The following is a 22808-nucleotide window of genomic DNA, read 5'->3' as shown; positions in this document are numbered from 1 at the left end:
GATAATAAAACCGGGCTTATGTATATACCATATGCCAATCAATCACACACTGATATCTGTGTTGATTTCCTACACTACAGGCATGGCAGGTATGCCATTTCTTACATAGGCTACACAATCTGAAAACTACACAGTTGGGTTTTATTTTTTCCAATAGTCTGGAATTGCAAAAACACACCATGAAAAAGAGGACGATACATGAATTTTCGACACAAACAACGCCAAAAAGACTCACCTAGACCAGAGACCTACTTATGAACAAGAAGACGACTGCAACAGACCAGACAAAATATCACAAAAGTAAGCTTAAGATGTAGTCGAGTTCTGCCCCATGACGACGTCGCGGAGGCAATGGTAGCCGTTGCGATAATGCTCAAGAGAGAAGCAGAGCTGCCTTATGGCTTCGCGCTTCTCCTCTGCACCTGCTGCTATGATCTGCTGCTTCTTCTCCACCTCTCTCTCCAGCTCCTTAATCTTCAACCGGAGCTCCTCCGCCACCTTACGTGCAGCTTCAGCTCCGGCCATCAGATCGACTTGCTCCACCTGCATCTGGTGCAGATGGCTGCTCATCTGGTCAATCCGATCATCTTTCTCGTTCATCTCCGTCTCCTCCTTCTCCTGCAGCTCCTCTATCTCCGCCTTCAACTGCTCGATTTCCAAGCCATACTTTTCCTCCATCTCCACCTTCCCGGCCTCAAGCTCTGCAACGTTGGCCTTGTACTTGGCGATGGTCTCATGCAGCTTCGCAGTCTCATCCTTCTCTTCGTCGAGCTTCTCTCTCAGGTCAGAGATCTCCTTCTGCATGACTTTGAGCTGATGCTGCAAATTCTGCAATGGAAATCCCTTGCTCGTGAGATCTTGCCTCAGCCGCGCCACCTCCTGCTCCGACGCCAGCAGTTTCTCGCGTGTGAGGCGGTGCTCCTCCCACAGCGTCAGAATCTTGCACTCCGACTCCAAAACTTCGCCATTGCCGGCGGCGCTCCTCTCCTTCGCCACCTCGTCGTCGTTGCTATGCATGCTCGAGTAGTAATTCACAGGGGAATCGTCAGGTTCCGATCCAAACTCCAAAATGGAGGACTGATCATCCCCCTCCTTTCCGTGATGGCCTAAAAAGAAGTCGAATCCAGCGGCGCGGCTGGCCCCAGGGGAGGGCATGGTGGAGGGGGGGTCGGATCCGAGATCCGTGATCCCGGAGCACTGGGATTGGAGATCGGAAGGCATGGTCTTCCTGAGGTCGCCGGTGACGTGGTCGTAGCGCTCGGCAAGGGAGCGGTACATCCGGTAGAGATCCTCGAGGAGGGCGATGAGCTCGGGGCGTCTCTGGTAGTAGAGTTCGACCTTTTTGGTGAAGGTGTCGGCGTCCTCATCGATGAGCTTGAGCATGCGCTTGACGTGGTGATCCATGTCCGGGACCAGCGATCTGCACGGCGTTCTCGACGACATTATGATTATTTCATCACCAGCTTGTGTAGATCGAGATTAGTGTTATGGAAATCAAATATTTTTTGCAACGGAGCTCCTTTCACATAACACTTTCCGGAGAATATGTCAGATTCATATTAGTGTTATTACCAAACTCTATTTTCCTTTTTAAGAAGAGAGGCTCTACGTGATTTCTGCTATTTAAGAAGCCACTATTTCAGGGGTCCCACTCCCACATTTCTATTTTCGTAATAAACATAATTATAAGCCAACTTTGAATATATAATAATGGATTAATAATCTTGTTTACGCTATTATGATTAACACGCCCAATCGTTTGATGCATGGCGTTACTACAAAGTTGACACAAATGCCTATATAATTAGGCTTTCGTCGTTTCTCCCAACTGATGGTCATTAGTACTATAACATGCTGCTTCCGTTCTACTAATGACACACTTGGGTAATTCCATGAGATTTTAGAAAATGTTGGTTTGTGTGTTAAGTGAAGTCAAAATAATATGTTAATGTGAAAGAACATTTTCTAAAAAAAAATGTGACATCTTATACAGGATAAATTAGTAAAAAGTAAAGTGTGACATTTATTATTGGATATAATACGTTGTTAAACTAATGCATACGTCATTCTAAGCATTCTAAGCAATATTCCTAAGGTCATTACTAAAGGTGGTTTTTATATATAACAAAATTATTGACGTCGATGTACCTATTGAGTATTGGGTGTCAAATGAAAAATATCACCATAAATATGATAATTCTTCTACTACGTAATTGGATCACATCAAAATAGATGTACGAGTCTGTCCTTTGAGTTTACTTTGAATTCAAATGTGAAAGCACCACAAATTTCCGTATTTCATTCGGTAGCAGTTAGAGCATCAACTCCTTCATCGACTGATTTGAGATCCCTCTTGTATTTGCACACTTATTAAATAGTTAGTGCACCTAAGAGAGTCCCACGATAGTGAAACAACCACACTTCAACAAAAAAAAAACACTTAGTCCGTTTAGTTATCATAGTCATGCCTCAGCCACATAAAATTTATCCAACCAATCACAGCCACGCCTCACATTTTTTTAATTATTGGTATATTTTAATTGGATTAGAACAAAATTAATAAGCCAAAAATAAATAGAATGAAACGGAATGGAATGGAATGGGAATATATATTTTATAGATAATTTTTTTTTAAAAAAATATTTAACACGACGGCCGCCGCGGCATAGCCGCGTGAACGCCGCCCTTCCACCCGGCTCCGTCGTATACTCGGCTGTTCCACCTCCGCCGCGACGCCTAGACGGCTTATAATGAACAGCCGCAGCTGCGCCGCGCAACACGCCGGTTGCATTGACAACAATTTAATTGATTGTCTTCTTTATGTAGAATCGGTTGTGTTGTTATATCCGTATTTTTAAAAGGGACAAATTGCCTGTAAAGTCATGAACCTTTAAAATAGTTTGTTTTTGCCCATAAACTTTAAATGTTACATGAAAAGTTATGATTTTTACCGGACTGTATAAATTTCTCATCCGACCCGACCCGATAAATTTCCGACACAAACTTATCCTACGTGGCGCGCCAAAGACATGACTTGACAGAATTCCACTAATTCTAAGGTGCAACCATGAACTGATAGTATATAGCCCCAAACTACAAAAAGGAAAATTGATTTATAAATACTCCATCTGTCTCTGATTAAGTGTCAAATTTTGAATCGTCACAGATATTAAGAAATGTAAAAGAAAATAGGTTGAAAAAAATAGTAGAATATGAATCTCACTGTTAAATATTTGTTTTATAATAAATATAAGTTGAATGAGTATTGGAACGTGAGTCTATGACCATTTATAGTAAAAGTGAAAATAGACACTTAATGATAAATGGACAAAATGGTAAAAGTTAACACTTAGATGAGGGAAAGATGGAGTACAACTCCAACTACAAAATTATTTTAAAAAATAGTGATCCAAGTTGTTCTTTAAAGTCGCATTTTTATTTATTTTCAAGTTATTGCCTTTGCCATAACTTTTTGTTTTTTTTTATGATGTCTATTTGTTTGGTTATAAAAAATGAATGAATCGAATTTGAGTCTAGGCAGGACCATCAATCCTACTCGGTGTATAGTGTACACAGAATTCATGGCACCATGGGTCTACAAAAGGGTTGCGACGGTCAATGAGTTTGTGGAAGGTATCTATATTTCAAGCACATTGAATATTTAGATATCACAGATTATGAAAATAAGTTAGAATGATCAAACGAACTAGTATCAAGTAAAAGAAATCCTTGTAGATAATAGTATAAATGATCACTGAATACTTTTGTACCTAGTCATGATTTCTAAATATGCAAATTGAGGCGGTGGTGCGCAAAAATTTTGGCAGTAGCTCTTATTTAAATGCATCTCCAAACATGCTACCTAATTTCAACTTTTATTCCATTGTACTGTTTTAACATTGTATTGCTGATCTTTACAGTCGTGACAAAATATTAATTACACGACTGATTAGACATGATATCTCTCGATCTCTCCACAAACTACCCCAATACTATTTATAAAATCATTACTTTTTTGTGCCAGAACTTTTACAGAACAAACTTAAGGAAATACTGTAACTAATAAAGATGGGCAGAGAGAGAATGGATTCTATATGTTCAATAGGATTCTCAAAAAGGAGTATTTAATAGTACTTCATGTTACAACTTCATGTGTATTTGTCAAGCAATCAAACATCCTGAGGCATAACATCACTAGATTTTCAACCAAAACTTGCCCTCAACCAATTTCATAGACCAAAATGCTTGTCTTATTAGCAAAGGACGCAGAATCTCAAAATTACTACCACAAAAATAATCTACATCAACCACTTCCACAGGTATAGAACAAACTGTTCCAGAAGAAGAGAAATACTTCATCATGTTCCAGCTTTCCGGCGACCAACACGAGCCACAAATCCAGCCTTGATCTGGGCCACTGACCTCCCAGAACCACACTGCAAGAATGACAGGCATAAATAAAACACTTATCAATGATCCAAATGCTAATATGGGAAATTTAACATTTCATTGTAATGAATCCATATGGGGAATTAATCATATTGAAGAAAAAAAATAAGGAGAACCACAAATTTCCAAGAGATGATCAATGTTTTTTTTGGTAGTTATCAGCTTTCCCAAAGGCCTCAGACTCGAAGGAAAAGACTCTTCAACTAGAGCAATCAGACAATGTAGGCAAATATGTTCTTCATCACAGGCCTTTGGAGTATGAATTTGTGAACGAGTTATAAAATAAATCAGTTTGGTCATAAACATTTCCATGTGGCTCCAACTATTAGTAAGCCTTGGGATTAGAACTAGGGTAAAAAACAAAAGGCCGAGAGTCAGTTCCCTAGTTATAAAACTTGAAAGGTGTTTCAAAACTGATACAAATTTCCCCAAGTCTCAGACTTAGTACAAAAAGACTCTTCAACTACAGCAATCAGACAATGTAGGCAAATATTTAAATCATCACAGACCTTGGGAGAAAACAATAAAAAATCAATTTATCAGTCTCGGGAGAAAACCCTAAAACAAAATGAATCGCATATGGCTCCTACATTATACTAACAAAATGCCACCTGGGCACTGAATTACGGAACATATTAACTCAACAAAGACTTGAATGACTTTGTCAAGTACTGTAATAGATAATTGACACTGTTTTGAAAACTATATAACTCCAAAGGCCTCAGACTTAATTTATGAAGACTCTTCAAATAGAACAATCAGACGATGTAGGCAAATATTTAGATCGTCACAGGCCTCGACAATACAACAAAAATAATAACCTTATTGCCATTTGCCAACAAATTTCCACAACAAACCGCACATTGTCACAATAAACCATGGAAAAGTATTCCTTTGATAATATATTCAGAAAATCATCTAACTTCCCCAGAGACCTCAGACTTAGTACAAAAACACTCTTCAGCTAGGGATATCAGACAATGTAGGCAAATATATAGATCATCACAGGCCTCGACAGTACAATAAAAAAAACAACCTTATTGGCATTTGGAAACAAATTCAACAACAAACGGCATGCATTGTCACAAGAAGCCATGGAACAATGTCAAGGGTAAATAAATAATGTGAAGCGTAAGACTTTCCCTGTTTTAAAAATTCATGTAGTACTTAATAAGTGTTCTAAAAAGGTTGATAATGTTTTCGGAAAATCATCTAACTTCCCCAGAGGCCTCAGACTTAGTATAAAAAGACTCTTCAACTAGAGCTATCAGACAATGTAGGCAAATATTTAAATCATCACAGGCCTCCAGAGAATATTACAAAGAACCAGTCACTGCCAGTCTGCCACTATATTTCCACATTACTAAAAAATTATCAGGCATAAAGACAAAATATATTTATTGCACATCCCCAGACAAGTGCAAAATCTCATTGACAAAAACCACAGAGAAACCACAGTGCCAGATGAAATAAAAATAACATAGCACATTATAATTTGGTTCAATATATTACAGAAGACAAAACTAGTTTTCACAAGACAAGACTTTCAGTTGCAAAAAAAACATTCAATGCATATGAGGAACTACCTTCTCGCATCTGAGGAAGAAAAGACGATTCTCCTTTGAAAGAATAGTATCAGGACTTTTGCAACCATTGCATATGACATACTCATCTGCAGGTACCATTCCATAGAGAAGTTACTTAGAGCCGTATTATTTGTCAGTTTAGTAATTATAGTCATACAAAGAGTACATAAAATACAACATGATCTAGCTTGGTATGAAACTTAATACTCATATTTCACGACTACGAGCAGTCCAGAAAATCTAGGGAATAGCAATGGAAAAACTTACTAATGTAGCGTCGCAAGATTCCCTCAAAATTCTTGGGGGCAAACCTTCCTTTAACAACCAATCTTTGTTGGCCATCAAGAGATCCACTTGTTCCCATTTCAGCCAGAAGGAAAGTCATCACATGCTCTGGTTGTCTATGCATCCTGTGGAGAATGAAACCACAAAAAGAAAAAATATAACATTTTCATATATCAATATGAAGAAGTTGTGAGCATTCACAAAGAGCAAAAATAGTGATGTGTAGATATAAGAAATTGGCCAGGTCATAATATTAAACAAAATTATGTGTGGTTTCATACGGTTCCCACTTATGTTTGTTTTCCCTGTCTGTTTCAGTGTGGTGGGTGTTCGCAGACTAAATGATCAAAGATGTAAATTCATTTTAAGCAATGGGAAATAGTAAGAAATGGCATACGTTTTGCAGAGATCCATGAAATTCACAAAAACAGTTTTCTTTGTGCCTTCACGAAGTACTTGAGGGGGTCTCATAACTGTTCTGCGCCTATCCCCTGCAAGCTCAGGGTTATTCTCTCGAAGAATGTTGAAAACTCTCCCAAGGAGCTGCACATGTTAAAGAAATAAAGATAGAATCAATATTTCATGTGGAGACAGGTGAGACATAATCCCGATCACTTCCTTCCCATGGGTATTGTTGCAAAACAATTCCTTCTCCTTCCTCATCCTCTCCAATTGTATCTATAATTTCACAAACAGCTCAGTCTAGCATAAACCCAGAGATGAAGGAGCAAATCCAATGCAGTCTAAAACAAGCAGAACTTACCATCCACATCTTCACCAACAGCTTCTTTCTCTTCATTCAGATCAGCATGTGCCTGCAACAGTTACACATCACAGTACATACCATAAGCAATTAGAGCAACCAATAATTCCCCAAATACAACAAAATTATCTACATTACCACCCACCGGTTTCTTCTTCTTCTTTTTTAGACCAGCAAATGAAGTTTCAAGACCATCTGAAACTGCAGAGAAATGTGAAACATTTATAAGTGACAAAGCCTAATATCAAGTTGCAAGATAATAAGATTGGAATCGCAAAAACATTGGCAAAGAAACATACCAGACAAGCTCTCAGTCTTCTCAGCTAGAGTATCAACAGGATCATCTTCAGCTAGTTCTTGAGCCACTGGCTTCTTCTTTTTCTTCTTCTTTGAAGGGTCAAATGGAGCTATCTGCATTGAAAATTATTGCTGCCTTCGCAACAATAGAACTATATACAGTCTTAAATTCTTTAACTCATTATATGGTCGAACAATACTAACTTGCCTTTTTTTGCTGAGGTTGCTAATTAATTGAACTATCTTTGGTCATATTGAATTTATCACAAAAAATTAAATATCTACAAAAACCTACTAGAAATCTACAATAGAACATTAGATTAACTCACTGGCATGTCATCTAAGTTCATAAATCATAATAGAGGAGCAGTTGAATAGCATTGCAACCTAAGTAAAAGATGCAGACTTACATCCCCAACATCATCCTTGACCTCCTCTTTCACCTCATTCTGATTATCGTCCTCCGTCATGATTGTAATAAGATCTGCAACAAAAATCCAACAAATTGTAAAAAACTTTTCTATCGAAATAGTAGCTTTTAAACACAGAGAATGAAATCATTCTGCAACTTAATCGAAGTTTATCAAAAAAATGATTCCCATATCGCAAAAGAGATGGCGAAAAGGGCTCGATTTCTGCCTCTTCGCTGCCAAACCCAAGCTGCCGTGCTGCCACAGCTTGATCTAGTTTCTCATTTTCCCCGTAGGCGATAGGAATCGAAACTCTTTAAACCCTAATTTCGGTAAGGATTCAAGAGAAGAAATTTTACCTTAGGTTGCTGCTACGAAGAAATGAAATTATTCTGAGTTGGGATAAGCAGCTTTGTATTGAAGCCCTAGTTTACTGATAGATGGATATGATAACTATATTGAGCTGGGCTATTTATTTATAGGAATAGATGAATATGTTACCTATTGAGCTGGGCTATTTATTTTGTTGTTTTGGCCCAATCATACATCTAAACCATTGTATTTTCCTTTTTATTTGTTGAAGGGCTAACCTAATGCTAACGTATTCTTAATCATATTTATCTACAATTCGTACTCTCTTCCATACTACTTGACACATTTTTTTTCGTAGTTGTTTAAATTTTTTTATTAAAGTTGAAAAAATAAAATAAAATAGATAATAATATAGAGAATACTATTTGTTTTTCAAAAATGACGGCAAAAAAAAAAAGTGTATCAAGTAGCGCGAGATGGAGGGAGCAGTTAACTGTACGTTCTCATCCTTTTTATTATACTAATACTTTGTCCCACCAATGAAAATAGTTTCAATTATCGACGATACGAGTTTTAATACGCAATTAGTAAAGTACGAGAGAAAGAGAAAATTTATTTATTGTGAGTTTTCCACTTTAATAAGGCAAGTCTCGTTTTTCACTAACAATATTTTAACTATTTTTCTTCATGCATCTCTTGTTTTACTAATTTTGCATTGAAACTCGTATCTTAATACTTCCTTCACCCCTAGGTAGTTGAGTCATATTTTTTTAGGGGTGTCTATAGTTGAGTCATTTCCTTTTTTGACAACAACTTTATCAGCTCTCTACACTCTCCACTTTAACCTTTACCACAATAATTTCTTAAAATTCATGTACCAAAGAAATGCCTAACTACATCAGAATGGATGAAATACTAGTATTTTTCACTGAATATAGTATATTTAGATATTTTAAGAGTTACAGTCTTATCCATACATATATAAAAAATGAATTTTGGCCTTAATTTGAATATTTATGAATTTTGGGTATGAATTTCAATATTTATAAGTTTTGAGCAAGATGTTGAATATTTATAAATTTTGAATGTAACTATTTATTTAATTTGCGTGTCAACTTTTAATGCAATAACTGAAAAAACCATTGTCCTTTTATAATCTATTGTATTGACTGTGCCAATGTAACCGTTGTTATTTGTTATTCTAATTAGGCCATGTATTGAAGAAAATGGAATAGATGGAATGTAACCGTTGTCCGTTTACTATTTCAGTTACAAAAATAAGAGTCCATATTACCTTAGAATTAAAACAATACATTACTCCATGTTGTGGCGTTTTTTAACCTAATAATATGATATGATTATACTATTAATTTCTCTAAGACTCACAATTTAGTGAATATGAATATGTTGTCCATGTCGTGCGATATATGTTTTAAAATTGTCAAATTAATTGCTCCATATAATAATGACTTGATATTTTTTATCTATAAATACGTACCATTTGCTAGCTTATGGAGTATTTCACTTCCACAAGACTCTCCTCCGCTGCATCACGAATTTTCTATAAAAGAAGACTTTATTTTTTGTATGGTTCTTACTATTTTCAGTATATTTATAGTCATCTATTTTAAGAACTCTTTTTGTGTGATTATATATGTTCCTAATATTGTGATCTTACTAGAGGAAGAAAATTAAAACAATGAAATTAACATTCTTCAATAATCTAAAGCCTAGCAATACTTCACCAGTCATCAAAGTCCAGTGTGTGCATGTTTTTGAAATGACTAAACGCAGAGGCAAATGATGTAATTTCCTTGGAATGTGTTTTCCATTGCTGTACGGTGTAAGTGACTTAAGTGTTGTTTCGTACCTTATTACATTATTTATTTATTTATATAAACTATTAATTATTATATTTTTTTCATAAAGGGCAATAGAATTCAAGGAACGTTCCCTGCATTTTACAAAATAAGTTTAGTGATCAAATTAGGAATGATCAATAGTTTCTATTTGCTTTTTTTTATAGAAGAAATAGAGTCCAGGCTCTTATTACAAACCATTGTTAATATGCTATTTTATTATTATTATTATTATTATTTACTATTTAACATTTTGATAATCATCTAAGAATGTATGAAAGTATGTATGTTGCAATCATTTCATTCTATTTTATCTACTAAAATTTTTGTGTAATATTTTTGCATTTTATTAAAAATTGTTAAAAGACTTCGAAAAGTAATTGAGTTTATAAATTTATATTTTTAATACATAATAATTTGATATTATATACTTTTAAAATGAAATATAATGTGTCGTGCATTGCACGGGGTAGATACTAGTTAGATTAATTTACATGCCACTTAAATGACTATAATAGTACTAGTATTCAATCAATAGTATATTGACCATAGTTTATTTTTCACTCCTACATAATACTAATATACTTATCATGTGACAATACCTTACAAAATAATCATATGAAACTTATCGTTGAATTGAATTGAATTTGAATTTGATATTGACGGATAAATCTTATATGTATGTTCTTGAGTAACATCAACCTAGATTTAGAGCCAAGCTGTAAAATTCACTTTGTTTTTATGAAATGCAATAAATGAATAGACATTAACGCTATAAATTGCAAGTATGGCCTAATTTTTTCTTAGGGTCGGCAAGAAACGATACAGTCATCATCCTAATGCGTAGATTTTTTTTAAAGAAAGACGTCAAACGACAACGGTTTGAGATATTTTAAAAACTTTAATTGTGTAATTGCAATGTTATTCCTTATCAATGTAAAAAGAAAAATATTATTCCACTTGTTCATTTACTCTCAAATTCGATTATTCTACTAAGTAAGAAACTAAGACTCAACACTTTCCAACCATGCATATCCTAATCGTTTGTATTGACAACCACAGATTTCACATGTTTGTAAGGACTAGATTTGACTTGTTTTAAATGTCAATCATGCAAATTATATTCTTAAATTGCATATTTTATACATTTGGTATTTTTGACGTGTTTGTTGATAAATGATAGAAAAAGAGGGAAAAAAAGCCAAAGTACAGCAGCTTCAGTTCAAGCCGATTTTCCGGCAAATGTGATGTCTAGTTAGTGATTAATTTATACCATTCTCTTCGTCTTCGAAAGAGCTTCGCGTGGATATCTCGCACGTCTAATCGGAGTTCTGTGGAGAAAGTTATGACTATTCTATAAACATTGCGCAGTGCAGTCAAAGCTGGCGGAAATTCACTTAGAAAATAAATTATTATATTGTGAAGCCAAATCTCTCCCATTTTCTTGAAGGCCACGAAACTTATCAAAAAAATAAACCTTTTTCCATCCTATAAATTCCTCTAACCTAATTCATAATCTTCATCTCAGAGCCTTCAATCCTTCCCCCTCTACACATTCCTCCATTCCACAATCCACACATAGTTCATTCATCTTCCATTGGAGCGGAGCTCTGCAGATCCAGGCAGAGCTCTAGGCAAGAGAAGGCTGGAGATTGAAGATTCAAACTTGGGTTTTATCAATTTCTTTCATGTCTCGTACTTTAATTGGTGTATTTACTTGTCCATGAGTAGAAATCTTTTGTAGAATTTGTGGCGAAATATTCAATTAATTTTCCTTGTTAGCTCTTGAGTGATTTGATTTATCCTTGTGATTTCTATGTTCAAGTGATTAGTTACCTCTTGAATACATGTTAGAGTTGATTAAAGTACTCGGGAGACGAAATAATTGACTTGGAAAAGAGATAATTACACTTTAATTCAATTGAATTCGGGAGAGTTGAGGTTTCATGTGAGGTCATTGGTCTTAACGATCTATTAGGAGTTAGATGTTAGTAATTTAAAGGGGACTTTGGTTTCAACATCTAATCTACATGTTTTTCACCTCAAGAGGGGGTTTAATCTAGTATTGTGACCGACTTAATAACTCTAGAGACCGTCATTTAAGGAAGTCGATTGGAGTTGGATCCTATGTTTTTTAGCTTTATTTTATATGTTTATTTATTTCTGTCTAGTTTATTAATCTAAACTAAAAATCTCGTGTCTCTAGATAGTATGTGATGCTTAGTATATGGTAGTCAGTTGCAATCTTATTCCATGTATTCGATATCCGGTACTGACCTTTAATTATACTAACCATGTATGCTAGCAGGTATTTTTTTAGTACTACTAATGCATTATGTGATAAGCATTGACTACTAGCTATAGAGAAAAGAGTAACTCCATAATTTTTTTTGCAATTCCGGGCTAATAGCACAATAGGGTAAGATAATCGAGTGCAAATCTCTATTAATCAGACATTGGGTTACTTTGTATTAAATTAAACGAAAGGCACCACCTTATAACTACTAAAGCTAAACATGCTTATTTTTCCTTTTAAAAAAAGGCAAACATGCTAGTCAGCAGTACCCCATTCCCCAGTTCACACGGCAATTAAATTAAAACTACAGTGCTAATAAAATTGACGACTCCTTCCATAGTCAAGCGCCCATTCTACGATGCATTTCACCCAAAATAATTAGTTTTGAAAATAAAAATAACATGATACACAGAAGAATACAAAGGGCAAATTTTATTGATTCTAGTCTCTAGACGACTAGAACTTATATAAATGAATGTATTCAAATTATGTAGGCAAATTGTTTGTACACATAAAATAAATTATAGTACATTGTTTGTACATATAAAATAAATTATAGTACGATATTGATATCGTAAAATGAAAATTAACTAAAGATTGAAATGATCGTAAAAGCCCAAAACAATAGAATATGCTTGAAAACCATGCATACGTCACAATTATAATGCGCATGTCATGCTCATATGGCCATTTTGATTCTGAAAACATTGCATCGTAATAATCTCGAGCTTGATGGCAGATTTACACAACTTACGCGTACTTTAACTCTTGCCAACAACCAATATTCACCCAATCCTTAACCATTAACAACACTAGCCAAGCTACATGGTAGGATCAAGATCCATACTTAAAACTTTGTATGAGTATTTCAGTAATTTTGTAGGAAAATTATAATTTTTCAAATATTACTATGATTTAATTAGTGAAATTTGAGAAGTGAGAATTTATTCCTTACTGAATCATGTCTAATACCTGCTATTCCTCTTTATTTTAGCATCAATATAAAAAAGTATTATAAAAATGATTTTGAGAGATTTGTTAAATTCCTATAAAATGAGTTTAATTTCTATTTTAAATTTAAAAGAAATCATGATGAGAAAATTGTGAAAAATATCTTCATACTTCCACAAATGATGTTCCATGTAAATCATCTACAGTATGATGAGATTCTGAACTAATAGAATATTTAAAACATGAAAAATAAATTGTATGCTAACAAGTGAATTTCCTCTGTCCATATATTGTAATGTACACGTGTACACATACAGACACCTAGACGTGCGCCTGAAGTATCAAATAAGTTTGTATATTGCGCACTAAAAGTAAAATATATCTACAACGACGACCTTAAGAAGTATTTGTGCATTGAAAAGGAAAAATATCTTGATTTAAGTTTTATTTAGTGTGTGGTGGCATGAGATTTTTAGTGGGAGGCGGCTCTGGCCTATGTGTGACTACAAGCATATCAATAAGATTAGCATATTTTTAAGGTGTGGTTCTTTTCATAGCTGGCTATTTGGTCACCAACCATTGGCCCCATTCAATCAATTTTATTTTATTAAATCGTGGATTTAAATATCTGATTGGCACCCATTCATTTTGGCCCGCATTCCGCAGCCGCCGGCCTTTCTCACTCACACTCGATTTCTGTAATTATAATCCCATGAATTTGACGTGTTTGTTTTGCACTTAGATCAATTAGATTTTATTTTTGTGCTTGATAGCATTAATATTCCACATCAAGATACAGCGATAAGATAGAGTTTTGTGCAAAGAAGAGAGATTTTTTTATAAAATAAAATGTTCAACCCAAAAGGAGATCGAATATGAAAGTCCAAGAAAATAACAATCTCACAAAGGTCAAAAATTCCTAACAAATAGTGACAAGGAATAAAACACAAAGCAAACACCAAAACAAACTTATAAGAACTCCTTGGATGAGTAACTACCAAAAGAATGAGAATTGAGTATTACGCATCTCATCAACACTAAAGTTGTCATCCTAGACCAAACAACAAAACACACTCGAAGAACTATTAGGAGAAGTGGAAGGCAAGCCGAATTCGAGAAATCCACATTCTTGTTTGATTATCTTAGCCTTGAGTTTTAGGTCACTTACATCTGTATAGCGAAATACACTTTTATCTTCAAATATTTCAGAATTAAAAATCAAAAGTCTATATAGTGTATCCAAGTGGATTTTTTTGACATTTTGGAGTAAAATGAAGTTTTTTTGGCTGAATAAATATTTATTCATTTATGCAAACTTTATTTAAAAACTTGCCTAGCCGAAGTGAGCATGCCAGTTTAATTGGAAGCCATAAGGACTTGGTAGACACATTGGGTTTCAGTTATTTTCTGCAATTAATAATATACTACTAAGTTTATTTCTTTCATTAGGAGTATTTCTTCCCCATATTTTGGTCCACGACTCCACATAATATATTGATAGTATGGAAAACTTTGGAAATATTCGGCCATAACTTTACGAAAAAATATAGTAGTAACAAATTTTCCAACAAAGCATTGACCACAAATACGTCCATTTGTATAATAAATTATTTATTAAAGTATTAAGTCCCCATTAGTCTTCTGCAATTCTACTAATCAATAGCTCCTAAAAGAAGAAAGAAGACACTGGCGCCACGCCAGCAAACAGCAATCATACAACAGATCCCATATTATAATACTATTTGGTTTGCAATAAATTATCCAAATGCATTTAATTAGGATCGAGTAAATACAACATTGACTTGCTACCATGATTTATTATTTGAATTTAGAAGTAAAACTAACGCTAGTGGTGAGTACTCGGCATATTTTCAAACACGTGTCAACTAATATTTTCAATTTAAAATTCAATAAGCCATAGACCAAAGTAGAGGGACCAAGATTCATTCAACCACGAAACTAAGTAGAAACCACGCAAATTCGCTTTTTTTCATTGTCTCCCATCACATGAACTATGACATTTTCCACATAATTTCAAATAAGTTATAGTACTCCATATTCTAAATATATACTGTTGTAGTTTCAACTTCCCATTGTCACAGGCCTAACATGTAATAGTACAAAATACTATCCTTAGATTTGGCTAAGTGTCTCATACTCTCACCTATAAATTAATGTCATTATAATACTCCTACGTAACGGGTTGATGCAGTATTTACATGGGTAATTACTGCTAGATTTTTACAATTTTTTACTTAATTAGTAATTTTGTACATTAAATAAAATTCCACTCTCAAATAACATGAACTCTTAAATTTTCACAGGATTGCCAATTTTCGACAAATTAATGTTATCGTGATTGTAAGTAGCAATTGTTTAAGCCATGTAGACATTTCAAGCATCCACCTTGACATTAATTTAGTGTTACATTACAATCACTTAATCCACGTGCAAAACTAAATTTAGGCCAAAAATTGTATTTTTAGGTATAATTACCTCTCTATGATATCATGTTATTAAGTCTTGATACATAGGAGTATATACCAATATTGATACATGCAGTATTAATCTATAGCGGAAACATAATTCCACAGCCTAGTTACTAGACTTAAATGAACAAATTAATAAGTAAGACCCTAGCATTGTTGTTGTTATTTCAACCATTAATTTAAATTAATTACCCGGTAAAGTACTACGTTGTGTAAAGAACACCGCATATTAATATATCAACCTATAATATATATCAAAACTAGTATTTAATTTGTATTAGTAATTTTTAGAAACTTGTTGAACACGTTATATTCATCGAAATTCAAAGAGAATGAGTCCAAATATAAATTCATTAAAAAAATCAAAAAAGAAAATTATTTCTCAAATCGAATAATCATCTATATTAAAACAACAGAAGGAGGAAAATATATGCGAAAAAATATGGGCACTGGGTTGAACATATGTGACAAGGAAAAAATAGAGTTTTAAACACACTAAGCTAAGAGTGTGTTTTATGCATAAATTGAAACTATTCAAATGGAACTCATTCTATTCAACAACTTGTATATTAAAATTCAAATTTAGTATCTTTCGAGACTTTTCAAGATTACAACATTACTTGAGACCAGCAATCATTCTTTGGCGTCTTGTTCACTATGCTACCCAATACTAACATGATTATTGGCTCCACTTAGTTATTAAAATGCGTGGCAAGATTTAACAATAAGAAATCAGAGACAATATATTAATTGTACTACTACTAGTTAGTAAATTGGATATTTCAATTCAATATCGGACTCATATTCGATCTTCTCCAAGTCAATAAATATGCATTGAGAGTTGTACAAACTTTTTTCACTCGACAAAACTTTAGGTACAAACTTTTTTTACTTGTTGAAATTTTGATATGCTACCATAATTTTACTTACAATAAACAATAGTATCACAAATTCCCCACCATAAATTGTAGCCCAAAAATGTCCTCGCACAAAATCGCCGTGTATAATAATACGTGTACGGCTACTATTAAATACAGTACACACACAGCATTGAAAAGTCCAGGAGCATTCCCGCCAACTAAGCCCCCGACACGCTGACGTCACCTTAGCTCATTAATGAAGTCATCAAAGTCAAACTCGCCGAATTCCTCCGCCGTAAATTTCACCGGCAAACTCAACGTCCAGTCCAGGTCAAACCCGAAGTCCGCGCCGAGCCCATCAAACGCCGTGAAATCCTCGCAGCGGAGCACCGACGTCGGGGACAGAGCGGCGTCCTTCCCCGAGGAAACGGCGTCACTCTCCGTCAGAGCATGCGGCGGCGGCTCAGGGAAATTGATCACGGCGGCGGCGCCCTTGAGCCTGAGCGCGGCCCTGTCGTAGACGGTGGCGGCTTCCTCCGGCGTGTCGTAGGTGCCCAGCCAGACCCGTTTTCCCTGGGCCGGGTCGCGGATCTCGGCGGCCCACCTCCCCCACGGCCGCTGCCTCACGCCGCGGAACTTCCCGCGGCGAGGCGCGTCCCGCCGCCGCTTCTTGGTCTGGCGGTGCGTCGGCGCCGGCGCGTTGAAGGTGATCTCCTCGACGTGGCGGCGGACTGTGTGGACGGGGGCGTCGGACTCGTCGCCGGAGGAGTCAGTGGCGTCGGCGTCGAGGAGGACGAATCTGACGACTTTGCGGTGGAGTTTTGCTCTCGGGGGATTGTTGATGAGCTTGTTGGTGGTGACGACGTGCTCTGCGAATTTCACCCAAGGTTGAAGTTGCTCTTCCATGAGATCAGCTAAAATCACAATCAATTGAAAGCAAAGGTCCACTCCTCCTCCTCTTCCTCCACTTGTGTTTGATTTGGAGAGAGAGATCGAAAGGTGAAAAAGAGGATCTCCAAGTGTGTGAGAGTGGAGGGGCGGGATTTATAGGGGAGAGAGAGAGAGGGGAAAGGAAAGTGGGAGAAACAGTGAGCATTAAAGGAAAAGGAGTTGAGTGTATAAGGATAGATAATATACACATACGACACCGTATGGCGTGGCGTGGACACTGGTTTCGAGAAAGGGAATAGAGAGCTGTCTCTTTTTGGCGGGAAATATAGGGTCGTTGCCCTTGCAGTGGGGCCGGGCCGAAAGGTCGGGTCATGAGCAGCCTACTTTTATGACCGCCCAAGATTTGTATTCGAGAACCGTACACAAAGTCATGGTTCGGCCCGATTTTATAAATTAATAGTGTCCATTTAAATTTTTTTGACAATTCAACATATTAGGACTAGGGGTGTCGAAACGGGTAGCGGGTAACGGGTATTCCCGAACCCGACCCGATACCCGTCGGGTAACGGGTACCCGATACCCGATGGAGTCGGGTAACGGGGCGGGATCGGGTATGACTATTTTGGATTTTGCGGGTATCGGGTATACCCGATACCCACTCGGGTAACCCGTTAGTCCCGACATACCCGATATGTATATTAATATTTTATATTTTATATTTTTAATTTTAATATTTGGTCTTTTGGTTATGATTATTTACTACTTTTGATGAAAGTGAGACATTGTTGGTTACTTTGTTAATTTTTCATATTTAGTTGTTTGAATGGTGATTTGAATTTAGGAGTTTGGATTTTTTGGCATTCTAATTGAATTTGAGTTTACATATTTACAGGTGGTAATTTGTAACATGAAAATTTGAAGCATATATTTCAATTTTTTTTAAAAAAATATAAATTTTTAATTCCTTATTAACAGTATGTAAACAATATAGAAGGGGAAATTAAGCATTTTAACTTAAAATTTTGGAAACACACGAAGGCGGAGAATCAAATATTACAATTACATTGCATGCTTCATCTCAATTCTCAGCAAAATTAATTAATAAAGTTAAGAGCACTCCCAATGGTTTGGGGATAAACTCCCTTATTTCTCCCTAACTCCTGCCACATCAGCACCAAAATTTATCCCCAATTTTTAGCCAACTTTTAGCCAACCTCTGCAATGGTTTCTCCCTTATTTCTCCCTTATTTCTCCCTAACTCAACATTTCATTTTTACATCATCACTAATTTAATTGTTTTATTTTTATATATAATAAAGCTAGCTTATTTAATTTATAAGATAAAACAAATAATAGTAATAAAGTTCGTTGTATTAAACACGGGTACACATTACAACGAAGAAAATTAAAAAAAAAAAAAAAAAAAGTACACGAATGGAAAAAAAAAATCAAAAAAAAAATTCAAAGAAAAAAAAATTCAAGGGCGGTGGGCGCAGTTTCTATTTGCCCACAATTCTTCGATGATATCGTGTTGTAGTGCTTGATGGGTCTCCTTCTGGTGTATGTCCATGAACGCCTGGAACCGTTCATGTTCGTTGTGCGGTACACCCTGGCGGGCGGACTCGGTTGAGACACCGTGACTCGATGATGCAACACTTGGGTCGTTGGTGACGTCGAGGACGCCTTCGTGTTCATCATCGATGATCATGTTATGCATGATGATGCACGCATACATGATATCGGCAATATCAATGTCAATTTATATGCATGGATTAATAAGTTGATAATCTTTCATTAAATTTAAAATCAATTAATCTTCTAACTATTATGTTTAAAAGAATATAAAATGAATAATCTTTGATTTAAATATTCTTATTTTAAAAATTTCTTGATTTGTGACATGCTACCAAGAAAAATAAATCAATTAATATGCTAATAAAATTTAAATTATGATCATGCATTTTATTTGTGTGGGTTTTCAGTTTAATTTACAGTTATATACATAATTAAATAAGAAAAGAAAACTATACCCATAAAATTTCAAATAAATATGACAAAGTGCATCGTATAGATATTTTTTTTACGCCAAAAATGAAGAGTTCACATAAAAATATATTTTTATATTATGCATATATATTATATGGGAGGTGAAAAGGTAATTTCCATATATAAATACTACTACTATTATGCAATTTTCAATAAAAAAAGTGCTTGTCTAATTGGATGTGGTTTTTCCATTTGTCAAAAAATGAATTTAGAGTGTCATTTGACATGGAAGAAGTAGTGAATATTTTGTTTTGATAGTATGATTCAAATTTAGGGCCCCTTCTTTGATTTGTTCACACATTCCCTTATTGTGCGCCGATTGCTCGTCGATTCACGCCGATCAGGTCATAAATCAAAATGTATTACTTAGAGTATTATGTTTTGAGGTAATTAAATCAAATTAGTGGGGGTTTATTTGAATAGGGCTATGACAGATCCCGATCATACTCTTAATCTTACTCCGGCCAAGAGAGTCGAATGTGAGGAGCCACCCATACCCCAGAGATTGCAGCAATCACCTTCAAAGGAGTCGGAGTCGGATTATGATTGGGATAGCGATCCGGCTCCGCCTTATGATCCGGATTGGGATGTACGTTATTAGATCTACTTTTATTTATGCTCATTTTCATTTTCATTTTGATTAAGTTTTTGTTTATACTACATTACAGGGACCTCTTGATACCCAAGTTATACAAGGAGAAGAAATAGATGAAGATCTTACGCCGCTGCCGGATGATGTTAGAAATAGCGAAGATTACAACAAATATTTACAACTCATAACCGACACTGAAGTAATTTCTAAATAATAGGAGTGCAACCATTCACCTACCTGCCTTTATTTATTAGATTTAATTTCATGTTTGTGTTGCAGGGCTATGATTGTGGCTCCTTCGATTTCTCTCCTTTTGACCTCAAGATCATTCAAGCACCTCAGCAGCTTATAGATACAAGAGGTGTTCATGTGCAACCTTCCCTCCAAGACTACAACAATCAACATGTTAGTTAAATACTACTTACTTATTTAGTCCTATTTAGAAATATGCTTATATTAATGTAATGTAATGTTCAGAATAGGAAGCTGGTGTTTGATAGAATTGAGAAGATGAACATCCAGTTTGGAGCATGCTGCTATGAGAAGTATTTTGTGACCTTCAAAGTTAAGGACATGGATGATGGTGCTGCCCTCAAGACCTTCCAATGCAGCTTCTTTATGTTCATTAATGGCCCTAGTTTTGAACAATTTCGTGAGAAACCAACCCAACCCTAACTTCTCGTCACTTTGTTGATATGGCATAGCCATTCTAGCTTGTGACATAACCATATGCTAATACGAGTAATTGCTTAGAATAGGGTGATCATTGATCTATCTTTGTGTGAGATTTCAGGTTCTTGAGACTGCTAAGATAAATTTACGAGTGAGATTTTTTTCGGTCTAAAGGCGAACGTATCCCGCTTGCAAAGAGCATCTGCAATAGTGTGGACATCCCAATAGCCTAGCACTAGGACATCCAAAAACACCTCTTGCCACGTAACTATGACATCCCACTGCACTGCCACATTAAGACATCCCACAACACAATAGTGGATTAGCACTAGGACTAGTCGACGCCCTAGCCAATAAAATAAATTAAAAAATACGAGTAATTCATTTTAATTGTTGGTGTTTATCAAATATACAAAAAATGAAGTGCAATGAGTTGTAAATATTGAGTATAAAAAAAATGAAAAAATGGGACGTCTTACCGGACGTTCGGTTTCGAGCGTGGATGAGCGCTCGTCCTACTTCGGGACGTCCTATCTTTCGTCCTACCTTTAATCCACTATTGCGACGGATTCCGTGGAGACCCCCACGGACTAACTGCTAGTCCTACCTTTTTGTCCGCTATTTTGGATGCTTAGCCATCTCTAATAATTTTGTTAATTATTTATAGGTTGAGAATTTTTTTTGAAAGAATGTAATAGTACTCCTATTATTCAATAGTTTTGAGGTATGAATAGATCCATTGCTTCTTTTTTGTTAAATTTAATTTTATATAATGTTGAGTAAAGTCCAAAATAATCCTAAACTTATAGAGATTTTATGATTTTGGTTTAGCACATTATTTTTTAAATTATTTAGTCAATCACAATTATTTGACGGTAATTTACTGAATTAGAAATTTTGACCGATTTATAGGCTCAAATCAAAATATTTAATTTTTTCTTTTCCCATTTTTAAGGACAAATTAAGTTTTTCTCTCTCTTAACACTCTCGTCTCTCCTTCTCTATCTCTAAATGGAAGCAAAGCGGTGCCTTAAATCCACCCTCCGCTGCTATGGCTGCCATCTCTATTTTTTAACGATAAGTTGCGTCGCGAATTTGGAGGTGGCATTGGTGAGAGGGACGGAGGTGAAGGCGAGAGCGAATCTGGATCTGGCGGGGTCGTTCAAGCCGTCGATGAGAGAGTGCGACGAGGAGGCGGAGAGTGTGAACTCAATTTTATGAATGCTTTTAACCGGAATTTTTTTGGATCTTTCACCAAAATTTGAGTTTTCTCTCCACTTTTGGAGCGGCAAGAAGATGCAACCTATCAGACCATTCGAGATGTTGAATAGCTAATTTTTTTTTAAATAGAGAGAAATAAAAAAAATATCTAATTTCACGGGAGGGAAGAAATACTATTATTTCTAAATTTTCAAATTTAATTACTAAAAGCGAAATTTTGACATATGAATTCAAATAATAGTATTTAGCGAATTAAATGTACATCATCCGTCTCATAAAAGATAAAGACTTTTAGGATAACACATATTTTAACGCACAAATAATAATAAGAGAAATAGAAAGAAAAAGTAATTAAAGAGATATAAAGTAAAAAAAAGAAATAATAAAATAAGGAGGATAAAAGTATGAAATATAAGTAAATAAATTATTGAAAATAATATTTTTCTCGCAATGGTAAGAAGGATGATGAAAACCCTAAAATTGTATAATTGGACAGAACCCGAGTCCAAGCCCACCATCGTTTGACATAAAATTCCGATCGCGCGAAATTCCGTTACTGCGCTCGATCACAATGACAGATCCCGACGAGCCTCCCAAGAGATTGCAGCAATCGCTTTCAAAGGATGATGGATCGGAATCGGACTGGGACTCGGATTTTGTTTGGGATAGCTGTCCGGATCCGGCTTGCGATCCGGGTTGGGGTGTACGTTAATTAAATCTATTTTGATTATGATTTTGATTTTGATTTTGATTTTGATTTAGTTTTTGTTTGTAAACTGTACTACAGAATTTTTTCGCCTCTACTCCAGTTAAAGTAGGAGAAGAAGAA

The 22808-nt window shown here is 35.4% G+C and overlaps 4 protein-coding genes and 4 non-coding genes across 10 annotated transcripts; 1 reads left to right on the top strand and 7 right to left on the bottom strand.

Annotated features, from left to right (window-relative positions):
* Positions 1 to 120: 120 nt before the first annotated feature.
* LOC125190259 (protein NETWORKED 4A-like) lies at positions 121 to 1597 on the bottom strand. The gene has a single exon (XM_048087515.1). The coding sequence runs from the start codon at positions 1441 to 1443 to the stop codon at positions 307 to 309; it is 1137 nt and encodes a 378-aa protein (XP_047943472.1). The 5' UTR covers positions 1444 to 1597; the 3' UTR covers positions 121 to 306.
* Positions 1598 to 4075: 2478 nt separating this feature from the next.
* Positions 4076 to 8267, bottom strand: LOC125190250 (eukaryotic translation initiation factor 2 subunit beta). Its single transcript, XM_048087497.1, has 10 exons — positions 8150 to 8267; positions 7791 to 7864; positions 7383 to 7494; positions 7229 to 7284; positions 7084 to 7135; positions 6921 to 6998; positions 6718 to 6874; positions 6303 to 6445; positions 6036 to 6121; positions 4076 to 4436 (listed from the first exon to the last, which is right to left on the bottom strand). Exons 2-10 carry the CDS (start codon positions 7848 to 7850, stop codon positions 4359 to 4361), a joined length of 822 nt encoding a protein of 273 aa, XP_047943454.1. The 5' UTR covers positions 7851 to 7864; positions 8150 to 8267; the 3' UTR covers positions 4076 to 4358.
* On the bottom strand, positions 4619 to 4702 carry LOC125191417. Its single transcript, XR_007171102.1, has one exon. It is a non-coding gene; the product is annotated as a small nucleolar RNA SNORD34 (small nucleolar RNA).
* LOC125191514 lies at positions 4878 to 4962 on the bottom strand. The gene has a single exon (XR_007171188.1). It is a non-coding gene; the product is annotated as a small nucleolar RNA SNORD34 (small nucleolar RNA).
* Positions 5379 to 5463, bottom strand: LOC125191513. Its single transcript, XR_007171186.1, has one exon. It is a non-coding gene; the product is annotated as a small nucleolar RNA SNORD34 (small nucleolar RNA).
* On the bottom strand, positions 5673 to 5757 carry LOC125191512. Its single transcript, XR_007171185.1, has one exon. It is a non-coding gene; the product is annotated as a small nucleolar RNA SNORD34 (small nucleolar RNA).
* Positions 8268 to 16508: 8241 nt separating the features above from the next.
* LOC125187087 (pathogenesis-related genes transcriptional activator PTI6-like) lies at positions 16509 to 17626 on the bottom strand. The gene has a single exon (XM_048083600.1). It carries the CDS (start codon positions 17461 to 17463, stop codon positions 16798 to 16800), a length of 666 nt encoding a protein of 221 aa, XP_047939557.1. The 5' UTR covers positions 17464 to 17626; the 3' UTR covers positions 16509 to 16797.
* A 2129-nt stretch (positions 17627 to 19755) lies between these two features.
* LOC125187148 lies at positions 19756 to 20840 on the top strand. 3 transcript variants are annotated; one of them, XM_048083680.1, is made up of 5 exons: positions 19756 to 19838; positions 19918 to 20083; positions 20163 to 20285; positions 20366 to 20491; positions 20569 to 20840. In XM_048083680.1, exons 2-5 carry the CDS (start codon positions 19922 to 19924, stop codon positions 20581 to 20583), a joined length of 426 nt encoding a protein of 141 aa, XP_047939637.1. In that variant the 5' UTR covers positions 19756 to 19838; positions 19918 to 19921; the 3' UTR covers positions 20584 to 20840. The 3 variants fall into 3 exon arrangements, with proteins under 3 accessions (XP_047939637.1, XP_047939635.1, XP_047939636.1); XM_048083678.1 differs by having other exon boundaries at positions 20564 to 20840; XM_048083679.1 differs by lacking the exon at positions 19756 to 19838 and having other exon boundaries at positions 19910 to 20083; positions 20564 to 20840.
* The last annotated feature ends 1968 nt before the right edge of the window (positions 20841 to 22808 follow it).

This window comes from Salvia hispanica, chromosome 5 (assembly GCF_023119035.1).
Source record: "Salvia hispanica cultivar TCC Black 2014 chromosome 5, UniMelb_Shisp_WGS_1.0, whole genome shotgun sequence".
NCBI lineage: Eukaryota > Viridiplantae > Streptophyta > Magnoliopsida > Lamiales > Lamiaceae > Salvia > Salvia hispanica.
The sequence above is the reverse complement of the archived record's forward strand: the minus strand, read 5'-3'. Positions and strand labels throughout refer to the sequence as shown.